Raw genomic sequence first — 18,909 nt, 5'->3', positions numbered from 1 at the left:
GTTCTTGATTCAGCAGGTCTGGCAGTAATCAGACCTGGGTGCCTGATTGGTTTCTTTAAAAAAAAAAAGAAGAAGAAAAAAGTCCACCTATATTTGGATATTTTTTTCCTCTTAAATAAAACCACCACCACCAAAAGTGGATTTTGTGTCTTGATGATCTGAAAGATGTATACGTGACAAGAATGCAAGTAAATAAATAAATACAATTAATCAATTAAACAAATCTGCACTGTACATTGTATTTATTTTATTCATACCGAACAGTGAATTTCCACTTTTGTTAATTTCAGTGGCAGGCCAGGGTGGCTTTTATTGTGTCCAGTGTGACAATTTTCCTTTATCGCGTTAGTCTCCTGATGGTGGTGCTTTCTGCACTCTGTAGGGCCTTTAGAAGCCACTGAAGGAAACAAGGAAGGAAGCAGCCTATGAGGCGCGGAGGAGGCTGTGTGAGTGTTGGAATGGGTCACGGCTTTGTTCAACAGTAGGAGGGGAGGGCTGACGGCTACAGTCGCTAAAAGTGTAAAATACAATCAGCCGGGCGAACTATCCTGTCATATCTCTGTGTAGCTGTGTTGCAACGTAACTTCCAGATATTTGTTTCTCCTGGACTCGAAGGATTTCGTCTAAGGGATGTCAAAGCGAGTGCGAAGCAGAGAGGTCTGCGCTGATTGCAGTGCTCCGGGTACGATGCCAGACAAGCTAGCTGTAACGTTAGCTATCCAGCTAACCAGCTAGCCCCCACTATAAGTTATCGGAGCGTCTTGTTAGCCTGGCTAGTTACTGCGACTGTACTAACAATTAGCAATTAGCTGAATTACTAATTGTAGCGGTTGTATTTTTTCTTGTGGAAACGTTAGGTGTTTTTTTTCTTCCTCTTTTTTCCCCCTTTTTTTGAAGGCGTGCCTGTGTAATCACATTAACCTGTCTTATTCTGAACTAGTTGCTTGACTGTATTGGTTGTCGGGTTACAGTAAGGTTAGTGGTGCGTTAAAGGCAGTATTATTTAATTTCTTAAATAAGACTGCTCAGAAGACAGCGCTAACTTGCTGATAATCAGTAATGCCGCACAGTGGGTGTTAATGCTTGTGAAAACGTTTCTTGATTATGTCAAAGATTTGAGGGTGGGATACACCTTACCTAAAGCAGTCATGTCTTACTGCAAGTCAGCGAATATCTTCGTCTGGTTAGAGGGAGTTACTGCTCTGGGTTAAGGCTGTCTGTTACGTTGTTCATCAAATATTAGACTCATGGGATAAAAAGCACTGTATCTGTATCGTAGAACCTCGCTGGGCCTCTGTTAACAGGGGTGTGCTGATCTGCGATGAGTGCTGCAGCATCCACCGAGGTCTTGGGAGACACAGCTCTCAAGTCCGACATCTGACTCATTCTCCGTGGCCACACTCACAGCTGCAGGTGGGGAAGCGGGGACACGATCTCCATAAATCAAACGCGAAGATGCAAATGAGTACAGTCTGTTCTCCATAATGCAATATGTAAATATATAAGAGGACCATGTATGACTAGGAATCCCCAAAGTATTTTCTGCCTGTTCTAAAAATGTTAATGTGCTTTCTTGTTTCAGATGGTTCAAACACTGTATGGCAATGGAGCTAATTCCATATGGGAGCACAGTCTTCTGGATCCTTCCTCTTCAGTGAGTGGGAAACGCAAAGCCAACCCACAGGACAGAGTGCAGTAAGTTTTATTTTTAAAAATATGTCATTGCTGGTTTTTGGTACACTTGATTGCACTTTGATATTAAATTGTATTGACAAAATTGATTTTCTTTGCTAAGGTCAGTAAACATGCCTAATCAGCCCGCTCTACCATGAACGTCACTCACAGATAGTCAGTCTTAACTTACTTGGAGAACTTGCTTGATCAGCTGACAAGCACGTTTGAAAATAAATATATCTGCAGTGCGGTCTAGCTGATCAGCTACATGATCATGCAAGAAACTGAATTTTAGAAGAGTACCTCCTTTAAAGGTAATGCTTTTTGTGAGGAGTTTTTCCCATCCTTTAGAAGTCATAGTACAACAAAAACAAAATCTGCGAAGCAAAGAGATTTGATGTACTAAAGCCTGTTATAAACACCATGTCAGTCTGCTGTGTAGCTTGGGGAGTAAAGATAAACAGTCAGCCACATGTAATCACAGCAGTGCTGTGTCTGACCCGCACACTTGGAGCAAGCACTTTCATAACTTCTTCCCAAATGCAATTTCTGAGATGGACGCTATCTTATAAGGTTTCCACCACAAGCACTTTCCCCGAGAAACATTTTAAGGATCTTGGGTGCTCAGCAGTTTAAACTGGAAACAGGCTAAATTTAGTTCCTTAAGGTGTAGTTTGAAATGTTTAGTTCCAGGTGTTTTAAAACCACTGGAACTGTGGGGGAATTCTGCTGGGACCAATGCTGCTTAGTGGTTAATTACAGACAATTCAACTGCTTTAAATTCTGTTCAACTTCATTCACACCATATGGATTTATTCTGATTGCTGGACGTTGTTTTTGGGATTAATAAATTTAGGGTATTTTTACTATAACTATTCTTTTCTATTTGCGTAAATATTTTGTATTAAAACGAGCAACGACAGAGTTTGGATGTGACCTAAATTGCACCCCTAAGATTCTTGGCTTACGTGAAAGCCAGACGAATCTAGCGTTGTGGCGGTATGGTGGTTTACATGACCGATACGTTTCTCTGCCATTAATGTAATGCTGCACATACAAATCTGCAGTCCATTGTTTAATGTCCAGTTTAAGTGTTCGCTTCTCGTCAGTGTTTGTCTTAATCATAAACAAAGATAAACAGTGATGTGCTCACTTGAAAACTTGTAATTAATGTCCACATTTTGAGATTGTGAGAGTCTATTGTTGTTTCCAGTCCTAATAAGACAGAGTTCATCAAGGCAAAATATCAGATGCTGGCGTATGTACATCGGATGCCTTGTCGGGAGGATGACAGTGTGACTGCAAAAGACCTCAGCAAGGTGACAATTTACTCTGTTGTTTCATTTAAACGTTCCTCTTGTAACACTATTAGACGTTCAAAAAAAAGAGGATCTTTGAGACTTTATTGTAATACAGCAAGTGTTTGATTTTAATGTTGATATCTGACCAGTTCCTGCAAAATCCAGTGATGAGTTTCCTCAAACCTAACCTGGGCTACTAATATTACGTAGCCCCTCCCCAATGTCACCAAACAGGGCATGGACATGGGGGTATCCTGTGGAGGAAGTTGTCCTCCTGTGGATTGTGAGGGATTGTCGGGTGGGGTCTGTGTAGGTCAAACCTATTCTAGTGCATCCTGTGGATGATTGATTGGATTAGGTTCTGGGGAATGGCAGGCAGAAGGCAAATGAGTGGACTATAAAGCAACATTAATGGCTTAGGGGACTATGTGATTAAAATCAGAGTTTTCTGTGTCCATGTTTTTTACCTGGATTATTAACCATGGTAACTTATGCTGAACACCTAACCTGGTCGGGAACAAGGTATGTTCTGAGTCTTAATTTAAAATCATCTGAAAGTGCCACATTTTCAGTGATTCTTTTATTTACAGTATGTTTTAAGTCTTATGTAGATTCTGTGCTGGTGGCATACTTTTTATATGTGCAGCTTGTTAAGCCATAACTTACTGAATGAAGTGCTAACTCTGACTGTGCGTCACATTGTCCTGGGAATGTGTATGTATTGATTTGTTGATGCAGAAAATGTTTTAATGTTGTTCTACTTGATTGTAATCTGCGGGAATTCAGCAACTAGAACACAGAACACACACCAAGAACACCTGTTCAGTTGATAAAATAAATTTCACTTGTCCATGTCGCCTTTACTAGGCTGTGGGATGGTAAGATTTCTTGTTAAAATGTATCCAGATTAAAGCACAGAGCGTACTCGGCAATAAAAAAACAAAACATTAAATTGAATTAAAATGTTTATATTATCACTCTGTACTAAATTGCTAGATTAATACTTTTTTTCCTGCATTAATTTGCAATAGTGTTGCATTTTACTTTTGCAGTTTTTATGTCCTTTATAGACTTTTAATTACCCTTTTTATATGACCTTTAAAAGCCACTTTTTATGTGACCGTGAACAGAACCTGAAGCAGACACTCTGCTTAAAAGAGGAAGCTGGTAACCACCACTGTGATAGCCGTTATCTTCAACTGGGGTTTGAATGGTTTTTCAGACGCTCAGCCAAAAAAAGTCTGGCTGTGTTGAACTTTCTTTGTAGAATGGCGTTCGTTAAATGTCTTGGGTTGCTGCTGTCCTTGGGCTGTTCCTGAAATTTTTTATAGTGTGCAGGGACTGTTGTGCTGTCGTGGAGGCACCTTGTATGGCAATGCGGCTGGTCGTTATGTGTATATGTATATCTCAACAGAGTACTGCATTAAAAAGAAATAACCTGTCACCAAAGTTATAAGAAGGCCTAAAGCCGACACAGTGTCTTCATAATCAGCTGTAACGGATTTTAAACAAGGTTCTTGTTAAATGTCTTTCAGCAACTTCATTCCAGTGTCCGTACTGGGAACCTGGAGACCTGCCTTAGACTCTTATCTTTAGGAGCTCAGGCTAACTTCTTTCATCCAGTAAGTTTGGGGGAATAAGCAGAAAGTTGATTTGGAAGTGGGCGTGATAATACTAATGATTAACCACTGTTTTTTTTCCCCTTCAAATTTTAGGAGAAGGGAAACACCCCACTACACATAGCAGCAAAAGCAGGTCAAATATTACAAGCGGAGCTATTGGCAGTTTATGGAGCTGATCCTGGAGCGCTGGACTCGAGTGGGAAGACCCCCATTGATTATGCAAGGTAATGTATAGCCTGTATTTTTATTTTAACACCTTCAAATGTTCTGATAAAAGGTTTGGGGTTTTGTTTTGTTTGTTTTTTTTAGGTGAGAGCAGTCGAAATGTTATATTGACACTTGATGATGTTAATACCACAAGATAAATTTAGAAGTTTCACTTTTAAGTGGCATTCTGCTTTCACGCATTTAAGTGGATCATATGTTGTAGTCAAGCGAATTCAGGAGCCTTGTTCATTTTCTGTATGTTGGGAAAATGACTTCAGGCATATGTCTTGTATAGAAAACGCAGCAAGCTGCGAAACAGTATTTGACGCTGTAAAGTTGGAATTCCTATGTGCAATGGTAGTGCAGCTGCAAGCATCACCTTAAGAGATGCAGTCCAGCTCATTAGTGGCTGTGATACAGGAAATGATGCACAAGATGCAGATGTAAAAATACACAGGAAAAAAAAAATAGCTGTGCTCTTGCTTTACATGTTGTATCTTGTGGAAATGTTAGCCGGATACTAAAAACAGCAAGTGACAGGAAGTAGCCAGCAATACACAGCAGAAAAGGACAAAAACAGCTAAGCTGGAAATGGAGGGGAGGGGGAAATATTGTCACCCGCTGAACTGGCTAAAATATTTAACATGCCTTTTACAATGCTAGACAAAAAGTGGCTTTATGTCCGAGTTTGACTAATTCAATGAAACGAGCAAGGCAGAAGAGAAAGGAGGAATTCAGTTGTGCAGGGAGCTGATGACTCAGCTTGGTTAGTTTATAGTAAGTTTCAATTGAGCTCAAGTAAAAAAAAAAAAAAAAACTTGTCCGTGTGGACCTTGATATTTGTCTTCAGTCTCATCCACTCTGTTATCATTTCCTCAGCCAGATCAAACTGGAATCTAACCAAAATCTACATTTGATTTTTAAATATAATTATTGATGTGTAAACTGAAAGCGAAGACAACAGATAAGACTATGGAAGCTTGTTTCCACCACTGGGGAAAAAAATATTTAGGATTTAAGAGATAAGATAGAACTTTATTAATCCCTCGGGTGGGTTCCTCTGGGAAATTCGATTTCCAAAAAAAGCACAGCAACGACCGAAGTTACAGTTACAGAATTGTTTTATTTATATATATATATATATATATATATATATATATAAAAAAATAAAATATACAAAGGGGATAAATAGAATAAATAGGAATAAAAAATAAAATTTATTATTATTTATTAACTTGAAGCTATCAAATAATAACCTGTAATTTTGACTTTCAGACGGCAAAAAAAAAAGTGGCAGAAAGAGGCTTCCATAAAAGACAGGGTCATTTAAGTTGGGACTTAAAGGGGACTTTAGTCATTTGCAGTGCAAAAGATACTGGAAGGTTTTAGACTTCTATTTACAAATGGTCCTCAGCAAGATTAAAAGTGTCAGGGTGCATTAAAATGGAATGCAGTCAGCACATATTGAGAAAATCTCACTTTTTAAGACTCATCTTCACTCAGAAATACTCACACTAACTCCAACATAATAGTGTGGTGTGAGGCATTTTTACATTAGTTTAACAGATTACAACATGTTGTTGTTATTCCCTGATCAATGATTACTACAGTAACACTGCCTTAATAGTTCAGTGCAGACTAACTGGCAGACAATCTGATGGCTGTCAAAGAGCTTACAGGTTTTAGTTGAAGGAGATTTATCAATGACTCTACTATTACACTGATGACTGATTAGCATAACAGTTACGTTTACATAGTGTAAGAAGACAAGATAACGCATAGATGAGATGATAAGACTTAATGTGCTCTGCTGTGTGGTTTGATATTGTCTGTATGAATGAGGAAATTAAATAGTGTGTCTGACTGCTGGTTCAAGCGTGGGAGGTGAAAAGTCACAGAAAATCTCAGTTTGTTGAGGAAAGCCTGCCAATGAGCAAGTTACTTTCAGAGAGTCTGTTACTCTGGTAACTCACTCAGTTTAAGGTAACGCTCCTTATTGAGCTTTTACTGAACCCGTCCCCACAGCCTGCAGAAACCAACAAGCAGAACCTGTTATTTGTGATGGTTTTCATCAAATTGAATGTTGTAGTGCTGTAATAAATATTTTTTTGTTGTGAAACAAAATGATTTTGAAAATCACTCCAAGTAGTGGAATAGTATGGGAGTACATTATTTAAAATATGATGCTGACATTGTAAGGCATTGTAAGGTACCTGAGATATTTTTAGCTGTAGTTCTTTAGCATATTTCTGAAACTTGACCTTTTTGTTCCGTACCTCTGCAGACAAGCTGGGCATCAGGAGCTGGCAGAGAGACTAGTGGAGATCCAGTATGAACTCACCGACCGGCTAACATTTTACCTTTGTGGACGAAGACCAGGTAAATGCAGTAAATCAGTCAACCACAGCTGCAGCTTTGCATTAGAGGAATGTATTCAATAGCTTTAAAATGGCTTTCAATCATTTTTATGCAAAAAAATGAGTTCAACAACACAAACTGTTAAAAAATAACTGAAAAAAAAAGTGTTTTCTGGAGTCCTATATTTAAAATATTTTGTGCAAACACAGTACTTAATATTTAAGTACTCGATACAAAATTGGAAAGATAAAACAAATGACAATAAGATTAAATCATATATGATTTAAAAAATAAAACAGATTACATACATATCACCAACTTTATAAATCACCACTTCCAACTTTGTGCTATCCTCACCACACTAGTGGGTCAGTCCCTGCCAAAAAAAACCCCAAGAACTTTTGATTGTGAAAATATTTGAAACGTTATCTCTTCATTGTTGTGCTACAGATCACAGAAATGGGCAACACTTCATCATTCCTCAGATGGCAGACAGGTAAATGTTAAAGCTTTTAATTTGAATGTGAGTTTCCGTTGATATACGTTAACCATCTTATTTTCTTGTGCTGCATTGGATGGATAAGAAATAAGTAAGTTTCTCATTTTTGCCACGAGCCACTGTTCTTGTGAATGTGGAGCCGTTTCCTGCAGGATAAATAAACTTTGTTAATTTCTCCATTTAAAGCAGCCTGGATTTGTCAGAGTTTGCAAAAGCTGCAAAGAAGAAGCTGCAGTCGGTAAGACGTTTTTACATGGGATTTGTTTCCCGTGACATTTACAGTGTAGCCTCTTCTTCATCTGCTGTTTATTCTTTAGGAAACAGAAGTGCTAATTCTGCTTACTTTGCCGTAGCTAAGCAACCATCAGTTTGAAGAGCTGGCCATGGATGTTTATGATGAAGTCGACAGAAGAGAAACGGATGCAGGTTGAATTACAAGAACTGTTTTAAAAAAAATAATTTTTTAAAAATCACACCGTCTATAAACCTCTTTTACATTTTATTTAAACATTATGTGCGTCTTGCTTTTTTCAGTGTGGCTGGCCACTCAGAACCACAGCACGCTGGTAACAGACACCACAGTTGTGCCTTTTCTGCCTGTCAATCCTGAGTACTCATCTACCAGAAACCAGGCAAGTGCTGTCACCTTATGTCCTCATGTTATAACTTCACTTCTTTGTGTGCGACTAGTAGATTTGGTAATTGGTTTGGTTTTAATCTATTTGCTTTCTCAGGGTCGTCAGAAATTGGCAAGGTTTAGTGCTCACGAATTTGCCACACTGGTCATCGATATTCTAACAGATGCTAAGCGACGGCAGTGGGGTAATTCCTGTGAAAGTCCCAAAGGTAGGACATGATTATTTTCCACTTGTAGCACATGTTAAATTCCCCTGCTAATCTGCTTTTGTTTTTTGGGCTATATTAAGTTTGTAAATGTCCTGCTTAGAACATTTTCAAAAACCGCAAGCAGTGGGGGGGGAACCTAAATTTGTTGGCCTATAATAAGATGCAGAAAGTGTTTTCTTTGTAGTTCAATGTGGAGCGAAATATAGACAACGCCACGGTACACAGGCAACAATTAAAGTTTCAACCATGTGTGAAAAGGGGCTTAATAATGTCCTGCATGCTGCAACTCACAGAAAACCAAGAAAAATTGTAGGAGGTCACTATAAAGAATGCTGGGTGTTAGATTCAATCAATAAAAAGGGATTGAAACAGCTGCCCGTAGCCAGCACTGCTGTTTGATCCCTAGTCCTTTGATCTTTGGCTCTGCTTTCAGATAATGTGGAGCTGATCCTTCAGGGAATAGACGGTCACCACAACAGTGAGGGCCAAGATAATGACCAGCCAGATTACGACAGTGTGGCATCAGATGAAGATCCGGTCCAAGAGGCAACATGTGGAGACAGCTGCAATGATGGAAGGACCAAGGTTAATGTCTCTTGAAGCCTGTTATTCCATTGCTTACTGTAGGCTTTACTTGTAATACAGATCAAATGAATCCCATCTTATGTCCGTATGCATGTTTCACTGCAGAGCTCAGAGTCTTCTGATCTGTCTGATGGACCAATCACAGTGCAAGAATTTATGGAGGTGAAGAGCGCCCTCACTGCATCAGAAGCCAAAATACAACAGCTTCTGAAAGTCAACTGTCACCTTAGTGAAGAGCTACGTTTGATGCAGAGCAAGGTTAGTTAAGACGCAAAAGTCGAGGTCACTTTATGTATCACATTGTCTCTGGTGTTTCTTGTTCTGGTTATAAATTGCATAATAATGTTGCTATTTAAACATAACATCCTGAAATTGTGTTTAACATGTAATGTTAGTATAACCCAACTCAGGGTTTATAGATGAGATGTATCACTGTCTTTACCCTAAAATGCTTTCTTAACTCTACACATGGTTTGTGTGTGTGTGTATGTATAGATAGAATCATACATTATTCAAAATGAAAAACAAAAGAAATGCTGGGTTTTTTTTGTTTTGTTTTTTATTTTGTCTTCAAGACTGAGGTAACTGTAAATTTTGTAAATTTGAGCTTTGTGACTTGGCATGTTATCATAGCAGCCATCAGAACATGGGTACACCGTGGTCATAAAGTCATGGACATGGTTAACAACGATACTCAGGTAGCTATGGTGTTTAAATGATGGTCATTTGGTACTAAAGGGTCCGAAGTGTGCAGAGAAAATAGCTCCCACAACATTTCACCACCACCACCTGCCTGAACAGTTGTTCTTCGAATCGTTCATACCAAATTCTGACCCTATCATCCAAATGTCACAGCAGAAATTGAGACTCGTCACAGGTCAATTTTCTCTTGTCCAGTTTAGGTGAGCCTGTGCAAGTTACCTGCTCTAAGCTCACAGGAGTTATGTATGGTGTGGTCTTCTGCTGCTGTAGCCCATCTGCTTCAAGATTCCACCTGTTGTTCTTCTTCTGCACACGCTGGTTATAATAAGTGGTTCTTTGAGTTAATGTTGACTTCCTGTTAGGCTGGCTGATTAGATATTTTGTGTTAATAAGCAGTTAGATGTAACTGAAAATCATTTAAGGAAGTCATGCTGTTGTTTTTTTGTGAACAGAGAAAATGGCTACAATGTGTCTGGATGCATTAAGATTCCTGTGACAAGGATAGCAGATTTCAAATTGCAAAGCAGTATTTTATGTTATAGATGTTTGTGATGTAAACTCAAATCCTATGTCAGATCTTAAAAGGCAACCCACAGAGGACATTTTGCTCCATAGCATAAATCTGCAATGATTATTTAGGAACCACCTAAATGCAGAAAAATAACTGGAGTTAGCTTTTTCCATTACACAAATGTCAGCAAGTTAGGTTCCTGACTTGTAGACCCACAACCCACAACTGTCTAATTTATACTATTTATTTCAGGCATGCCACATCACTCACTTCCTCATATCTTGGTATTTTGAAAGTCCCTCTTTTCCCCGGTGGGGAAACATGCACATTTTTACAGTTCTACGTGCTTTTGGGAAATAATCGTGTTTACTATTCCCTTCCCTTCTCTCTGGTAGAAAAGTAGCAGAGCCGAACAAAAAGCCTGTGGATGTAGAGACTGAAGTGCAACAAAATCAGTCAACAAAGGCTTTTTTTTTTTTTTGTTGTTGTTGTTGTTAGAGAAAATATATACATTCAAGTTCTTACAATACTGATGATAATAGGGAAAAACTGTTTCTCTATAACTGCATTTTCTAATGTAATTTGTGTTATATGTTACATCAGTCATTGTTGCACTCAGAAACATAAACTAAAGCAAAGGACAAAATTGTAGACAACCCAGTTTTTGTGCGGTCTGTACCCCTTGTGCTTCATCAGAATCCCAGGTTTATTTTATTGATGCCTCTCAACTTTACCTTGGGTATGTCTCATAGTTTTAAATATTGACTTGATGTGCTTACTTTTGCATAGTAATACCTACTTTTTGTTTCTTGAAGCTGTTGTTTTTTCAGAGTGTAAGCACTGTTTGTGTAAATAAGGGCAACCCCCTCTGTGGCACTTTATCAGGGGGTGTTGCACTTCAAGATCTGTGGTGTTTTTTTTTTTGTTTTTTTTTTCTTGTTTGTTTGTTTTTTCAACATACATTGTCAGCATTTCATTTGTCAAGGAAGCAAGCCTTTTGTTGTTTGAAGGACCTTGAGCAGAAACAAGAACAAAACAGAGATGAAGATAAGTTGAACCTTATCCGAATAGCTTCCCACCTGGAGGCCTAGCTGTAATCTACTCTATTATTGGTGCCGCGCCCGGCTTTTGTGTGGAGATCAGCTCACAGTTAAGAGTCAAATTGAAAGATGTTTTTGTTCTCTACAGCTGAATTCCCTGCAGACTGAAAACACAACACTGCGATGGCAAACCCCCAGCGGACAGCAACAACCCCAGGGCCTCTTTGGTCGACAGCAACCTCGCGGAGGCCGCGCCAGGTCCATGTATGAGACGGGCTCTACTCCAAGGCAGTACCCCCACCGAGTTGACACAGCTCGGCATGACGATGGAGTCATTTTACAACCCTTCCCTACCAATGTAAGCACAGGAGTACCACTGTTTTCATTCTTAATTTACCAAAGTGGTGATGCCTGGCTTGGGGCTGGTGTTGTTGTTTTTTTTTATATTCATTCATTCATTCATTCATTCATTGCATCTCAATAGAGTATGCTCAACTTGGTTTGACCCCTTTCTAGATTGGTAGGGGTCCTTTGGGGACGGCTGCTTCCTCCCTTCCTACCTTCCCCTCTTCCCTCTCCTGGTCGTGGGATGAGAGATCTCGAAGGGTTAAGTACTGAAAATTCCCGCGGCTCAGAGGCAGCCCCAGGGGACGGTGAAAACTGTCCTCTTTGACCCCCACAGTCTTCTCTCCTGACCTGTGTCTATAAACTGCCTTTTCTCAGCATCTCCTGCCTGCATGCATGCACTGCAGTGCCTCTGCTACAGTTCAGTTTCTGAGCACCCCAGCTTCTCATTGTCAAAAGTGCTGACATGTTGCATCAGAGATGGCTGCTTGAATAATCCGACAGCTGAATCCAGTATATGTGAAAGATGTATAACGGCTCACCACATTGTGCTTTTTAGGGATAACTTTCTGATAAAACAGAGGACAGTTGACATCTTCGCGTCTACTAATCGCATCCTGGGCAGTGCAGCTGTGCTCCGCCACATGAACTGATTGTATCGTTTCTGCCTTTTTTTCTCTTCACAGTGAGATGTCTTAATAATAATGAGATCACAGGTTTGATTTTAGAATTGCATGTTTCTAATTTCTGTGCGGCCACATTTGCTGCTGTGATAACTTACCTAACTAATCACATACAGTATATACTGTGTTTGATTGACTGTTGTCCTCTGACATTCCTACAGGGCTGTAGTCTGGAAGGACAGAGTACAGTGCTGGAGAATGACTATGACACTACACCCAATCACTCTGAAATGGAGGAGAGTGGGTAAGATCTTCTTCTGTTAACTGTTGATTTTAAAGACTAAAACACCATTTTCTCTGTATAGGTTTAAAATGAAGGCCACTTTGATCACAAATACAGGGAGTGCAGAATTATTAGGCAAGTTGTATTTTTGAGGACTAATTTTATTATTGAACAACAACCATGTTCTCAATGAACCCAAAAAACTCATTAATATCAAAGCTAAATGTTTTTGGAAGTTGTTTTTAGTTTTAGCTATTTTAGGGGGATATCTGTGTGTGCAGGTGACTATTACTGTGCATAATTATTAGGCAACTTAACAAAAAACAAATATATACCCATTTCAATTATTTATTTTTACCAGTGAAACCAATATAACATCTCCACATTCACAAATATACATTTCTGACATTCAAAAACAAAACCAAAACAAATCAGCGACCAATATAGCCACCTTTCTTTGCAAGGACACTCAAAAGCCTGCCATCCCTGGATTCTGTCAGTGTTTTGATCTGTTCACCGTCAACATTGCGTGCAGCAACAGCAACAGTATTGATGGAGCCAAAGCTTACAAAGTTAAAGGTCACAGGAATGGAGAACGGGAAGCCAGATGTGGATTAGTTTTGACAGGTGTTTAGGAAAAAAAACGGCTTTGAGCCATTCAGCCTGCCTGCACGGTTCAATGAAATAATATACAGTTCCCAAAAATATTTTGACATATAAACCAAATTCTAACATTTATGAATTTAGATAAGATTAACCTTATTTTAAAGAAAAAATAGGAGTGAATCTAATTAAGTAAGGGTATACTACTTGTTAAGAAATGTTCTAGTCTCTTGAGAGGCAGCTGAGGACCGCCACAACAGCGACCCGGTCAGCCTGCCCAATGGAAAATGGGAGATTAGGAGCAACTGAACTTTCAAAATAAGAGCAAGGGGATTTTCCACTAATAAAGCCACTGCATTATTCCCACCAATTATGAAAAAATGGCATTAAATTGCAGGATGTGTAGTACCAGTCAAAAGCTTCACCGTTCAAGCGAAGTCTGTCGGGAAACACTGCACCCACCTACTGGCTTCACTACAGATCAGTTATTTAGAATATTGTCCTCTGTAATTTATCGTCCTTTAGCTTTTAGAAGCCTGACCCTGACTTTAGCCTGAAGTCAACCAGTTTCTGTAAAAAGCTGTTTCTTTCAAAGTAGAGTTTTTCTTTTATCCAAACTCCACCCAACAGGTACTTTTGAGGTCAACTCTCTGTGTGATACTTTTTGTTTTCATCTTGATTTCATTATCCTCTTCAAAAGATCCACCTTTGTTGTATAATTCATTGTTTGGTGGGTTCTTTAAGTAACACTCCTGTAAGAAGATCAGTTGTCAGTTCTCTGTTTTTATTTGTAGCAGCCCTCTTGCTGCCTCTGAAGCAGCCCACCAGCAGGAGGAGGGCGAGGAGGATGCCACCCTGCCTTGCACAGAGGACGTCATCTGTAAGACGGAGCAGATCACTAAGAACATCCAGGAGCTTCTGAGAGCTGCCCAGGAGACCAAACATGAAAGGTATTGAGCAGTTATATGAATAACATGTAATGTGATATTTATACAAAATGAGCCAAGTTATATTTCAAAAACATCTGAAATTTCTAGCTATTCAAAATAAAATCTTTTCACCCGATGCACTGTGAACCTCAGTTTTTCCACCGTCTGGCTCAGATTCCGTGCTTGTATTTCTGTCATTCTGCCTGATATGTTTAAGAGCTGACTTTGCCCAGGTGCTTTTAGGTCAGTGGTTTTTTTAAAAGTTGTGTATAGGGCCTTGGCCTGGATGATGCCAGCTTGCATCCTAAGGAACTAAAAGTCTCCTTATTTTCACCTGAGTTGCAGAGTGAATACAGTTACTCACATATTGGTGATAACCAAGCAGCACTCTGATTTCCAGCCCTGTTTAGGATCCCTCTGTGTGAGTCTAAGGAGTGTGGGTCTTAGGTCTGTCAATGCACCTAACAGGAAACAAACAGCACATGATCTTATTTTCCCCTGTGGTTTGCCAAGTCCACAGTAGTTACTTGTTTATTAATAATTTCTTTATTATTTTTACTGTAGGTTTTTTTTTTTTTTTTTTTTTAACTGTTCCACACTGCTACCCGTTTTCCTTTTTGTAGGTTATTGCTTACATTGTCCCCCTTTTTCTTTTGTGTAAATATCTTGAGATTAACAATGTTTCCCATCTAGCTCCAGGGATATGAGCAGCTACATGGTTAAATGCTGCTGAACTTCCGTGTCGCTTCTAGAAACACTAGCTGGTACTAAAATAATAGTTCATATTTTATTAATGAACTAGAGCCATTGTCTCTCTGGGATGGGAAGTTGTAAATAAGAACGGTGGAAAGTATAACGCACAACAGCCGTGTGAACCAGCACGATTCTGCTCGACTAAACTGGCATACAACCTCTCAACTGAAGCAGTGTGTAAACAAACAAGGACAGGCTGCTGGTGCTAGCATGTTAGCACTGCCTACGTTAGTCATGTGGGTGCACAACAATCAGACTGTATATGTGTGTACACATTTGAGTGACATAAAAAAATTTGATTCGATTATTGAAAAATGCGTTTCATTCAAATGGCTTTAAAAGATAAATTACATACATCGACTGTTTCGGTCTGTTCACATTTTTAAGACGTGCTGCTGATCAAGGCAGCAGATTTTAAAATAGTGTTAAATAAATGTCCTTCGTGGTGTGGCCCTGCCCAGAAATGCCATTCACTGCTTTCATAGAACAGAAAGGTGCCAAGTATTGTTTTTAAATGATCGCTTATTCTTTATTTATTTACTGTACAACTTTGAAAACAGTTGAATGAAATCCTAAATAGCCAAACACTATTACACCCCGTTGCTCTTTTTGATCGTTTTGAGAAAGGTTTGTGGAAAAAAATTTCACCCATTCATCCTTCTTGTCTCCTCCTACTGCAGCTTTCTGCCTTGCTCTGAAAAAATCTGCATGGCTGTGACAGAGATGGCTGCCCTGTTTCCCAAGGTAAGATGAGCAGCTCAGTGTCCAATGGAACAATTTGCTTTGTCTGACAACAGCTGAAGGCAGTTGTTTCCACACATGAACTCCTGAAAATGTCAGGAGAATAAGGTTGGGACATTGTCAGAAGCGGCACTTTATCAAACGTAGCACGCAACAGGATATAATCTTTATTAAGCCAAATACTCTTTGAGGGTGTTGCTTGAGTGAAACTCGCTATATTCTCACATCAGACGGACTTTGTAATAGAGACCCAACAGAGTAAAGAGTGCTTAATGTCTGATCGAACCAGAGCTGACATTTTGTTCTCATAGCTTGGCTGGATGTGTGAAAGCAGCTTAAAATTATTTGTCCAGATAGGTGGCACCTGCTTGTTACATAGCTTGTATTGGATCTTGTTTTACCATCTCAATATTTACCTTGTTGTAGTCTCATAGAAATCCAGTACCTGCCTAGCACATAAAGTGATTACGAACGCTTTCATGTCCTCGCCTTATCAAATCTCCTTCCCTCCTCCCTTCAGAGGCCGTCCTCAGAGACAGTGCGAGGGTCTCTGTGTCTGCTGACTTCAAGCGCTAGCCGGCTCCACAGAGAGTGCCAGAAGGCTGCAGAACACAACCTCAGCCCGTCAGACATCCAGCTGGTCACTCAGCAGGTCATTCAGTGCGCCTATGACATAGCCAAAGCTGCCAAACAACTTGTTACTGTGACAACCAAAGAAAACAACAACTAATTAAACTCCAAAGACACTCCCAATGCGCCAAACATACAGCATATAAATGATGTTAATCAATGGTTTCCCTTCCCCCCCATATTAATCAGTGTAAGCTTTTGTGTACATTCCTAGAGGTGGAGAAAAAAATATAACATGCAAAATCATAGCTCAATCAAAAGCTTTATTTATTTTGTTTTTATACCATGGTAATAAAAAGTGTGTATATATACAGGGGGGGGGGGGAAATACTTGTTCTTTACCTCACAGATTGAATCTATTCAGTTTCCAGAAGTGCAGTGTTGCCTGTGTATATAAAAGCAATTAGAACAAACAGTTTTGCATTATCCGTTTCCTTCTAGAGGACACCATCAGTCATTAGCTGTGCTCACTGAGGTCCGCTTTCTGGTACTCATAGACGATCATGTCTTACCTAGCAGCAATGATCAGAACAGATGAGCTACTCCAATCACAATGTTTGTTTTTCTTTAAGAGGCAGTTACAGTGTTCATTGTTCTTGAATCATTGTGGTGTTGCTTGCTTAAAGTTCAATTGTTTGTTCAGTAAGCCAACTGTGATTATAAAAGCAGCTTCAGTGTATCGAGCACCGTGTGAGTGTCCAGACTTTCAGCCCATCCAGCAACTCCAGCAGTTTCAGTCCATCTGCGGGTTGAAACAATGTTTATAAGTAAAGTATCAATAGTTTTTTGGGGTTTTTTCTTTTTCTTTTTTGAGTTATAATGTTACAGCCATACTTAAGATGTTCTGTGTGTGTGTGTGTGTGTGTGTGTGTGTGTGTGCGCGTGTGTGTGAGCGTTGGCCTCAGTGGCCTGTGTGAAATCCATTTTGAATCAATTTTACTAGCGTTATGCAAATATGTGAGATGTATGTATCCATGTAATTCTTTATCAGAATAATCCAAATGCTATTCTATTTATAAACTGTATGTCATACCTCTAAGAAAATATCAATGTTTATTTTCATAAGCTTTGGTTTAACACGATGCTCGGCGCAGGCTAACGTTTTTGTTCTGAGGTCTGGGACGTCTCAGCCGGCAGTTAGTTATAGGAAACGTGTGGTCTGTTTATTTTAGTGTGGTGTTTTAACTCCAGTATTTTAGACGCTTCATGTGGTCGAGTATGTACCGCCTACGGCTTAGAGCCAATGATAATGTAATTGTACCCTCAGTTCTAGAATAGTTGTTGTAGAACACGGGTCTAATGTGACACTCACTGTGAGCCAGATGTGTTTGAACCAGGGGTGGAAGGAAAACTGGAATACGCTGCACGACAAGTGGACGGCAGGGTTGTGCTCTTATTGCAGGGTCCTTACTGTGCAATTTAAAGTGTAATGTAATTGGTGCTAGATAAAGAAAAAAGCAGATTAATTTATCACTGCTCAATTTCCTTAAAGAGGACTACCTGTTAGAATGCGTTAAAGAAAATCTAAAGCGCCTGTTTAACTGTAACCACAGCAGTATGAACATGCACGTTCATTTCTATCTAAAACTGCTTTCTTAGGTGGCTGGGTGAGGATTAAAAAGACATTTAGAAGTATCCTTAAAACGTCTTCAGTGCACATGAGTATACTGTTCACTTCTGGTTAGTTGCTTAAGTCTTCTTAGGTGTGTTTTTGACAGAATATTAAACTATTTGTCTAAGTCTGCATACTGGTTTTTTGTTTTGTTTTTTTTGTTTTAACAGTACGTGTCCGTTTTTCTACATTATAAAGAACTGAAACCCATCAGCAAAACTGTTCTCTGGTCTTACACTTTAAGAAATAAATGCATAATTAAAGAAGCACTGACGGCTCATTATCCAGACTCATTTCCAGAAAATGTGCCAGTTTTAGTAAGGACTGTAAAAGTGGGGAATGTTATTCCATTAAACTGTTATTTAATGGGATACTAAATATTTAAAAAAAAAAAGTTTTCGTATTACTTAGTGTAGCTTGGCAGGCCACGAATGATATCAGTGTTAGAAATAAAGCTTTAAAACGTATAAAAAATACTGTTAAAAGTTTGAATTTTTTTGCCTTCCTGGACTCAATTGGACCCTTTGGTGGGCTGGTCTGGCCTCTGTACCCTATGTTGTAAACCTTTGTCTTAAAGGAAGGCTAGGTTTTACTGAATAGCATGGTCTGATCTTACCTGGTCTGGTAGTAGAGCATTATGTAAAGGTGGTTACAGCAAACCTACGAAGGCTGTCTTTTAGAAAATAAATACCACTGCCATTCATCTCCTAAAAACCAGCCATAGTACCTCTGTGAACAAAATGTAACGCAAAGCAATTTAAGTAGCATATAAATACTTTTTAGACTGCCATTTTTTTAAAAGCACATAAACTACTGACTTTATAATGTTATAATGCACGTATTCAGTTACTTCCACCCTGGAGTCAAAACCGTCATTTAACTCCCTGTAACTTGGAGCCTGCCCTATCTGTGGTTCAAATCAATCCCTGCCTTAGGTATAATAAAGTCATTCATACCTCATCTTTTCTCCTCGTCTTATTTGTGTGTGTGTGTTGTGGACATACCGCGTGTTTTCACCAGGCTCGTGAATTATTTCCCACCTGTT

The 18,909-nt window shown here is 39.2% G+C and overlaps 1 protein-coding gene across 3 annotated transcripts; it reads left to right on the top strand.

Annotated features, from left to right (window-relative positions):
• The first annotated feature begins 452 nt into the window (after positions 1 to 452).
• git2b (G protein-coupled receptor kinase interacting ArfGAP 2b) lies at positions 453 to 18,824 on the top strand. Of its 3 annotated transcripts, none has more exons than XM_082540224.1 (20): positions 453 to 682; positions 1,280 to 1,413; positions 1,583 to 1,695; positions 2,888 to 2,993; positions 4,511 to 4,597; positions 4,691 to 4,821; positions 7,089 to 7,183; positions 7,613 to 7,658; positions 7,851 to 7,899; positions 8,015 to 8,087; positions 8,196 to 8,293; positions 8,396 to 8,507; positions 8,941 to 9,092; positions 9,198 to 9,350; positions 11,494 to 11,703; positions 11,862 to 11,951; positions 12,535 to 12,617; positions 13,994 to 14,149; positions 15,562 to 15,625; positions 16,143 to 18,824. In XM_082540224.1, exons 1-20 carry the CDS (start codon positions 631 to 633, stop codon positions 16,350 to 16,352), a joined length of 2,214 nt encoding a protein of 737 aa, XP_082396350.1. In that variant the 5' UTR covers positions 453 to 630; the 3' UTR covers positions 16,353 to 18,824. The 3 variants fall into 3 exon arrangements, with proteins under 3 accessions (XP_082396350.1, XP_082396349.1, XP_082396351.1); XM_082540223.1 differs by having other exon boundaries at positions 7,848 to 7,899; XM_082540225.1 differs by lacking the exon at positions 11,862 to 11,951 and having other exon boundaries at positions 7,848 to 7,899.
• Positions 18,825 to 18,909: the final 85 nt, after the last annotated feature.

This window comes from Aulonocara stuartgranti, assembly GCF_965226115.1.
Source record: "Aulonocara stuartgranti genome assembly, chromosome: 7".
Lineage (NCBI taxonomy): Eukaryota > Metazoa > Chordata > Actinopteri > Cichliformes > Cichlidae > Aulonocara > Aulonocara stuartgranti.
Note: the sequence above shows the minus strand (reverse complement) of the source record. Positions and strands in the feature narration are given on the sequence as shown.

Bases quoted from the DNA above. Each gene is read 5' to 3' on its own strand.
- git2b (XM_082540223.1), top strand. From the start codon at position 631: ATGTCAAAGCGAGTGCGAAGCAGAGAGGTCTGCGCTGATTGCAGTGCT. The intron at 7,659-7,847 runs GTAAATGTTAAA...CTCCATTTAAAG, and splicing joins ATTCCTCAGATGGCAGACAG to CAGCCTGGATTTGTCAGAGT. The intron at 8,088-8,195 runs GTTGAATTACAA...TGCTTTTTTCAG, and splicing joins CAGAAGAGAAACGGATGCAG to TGTGGCTGGCCACTCAGAAC.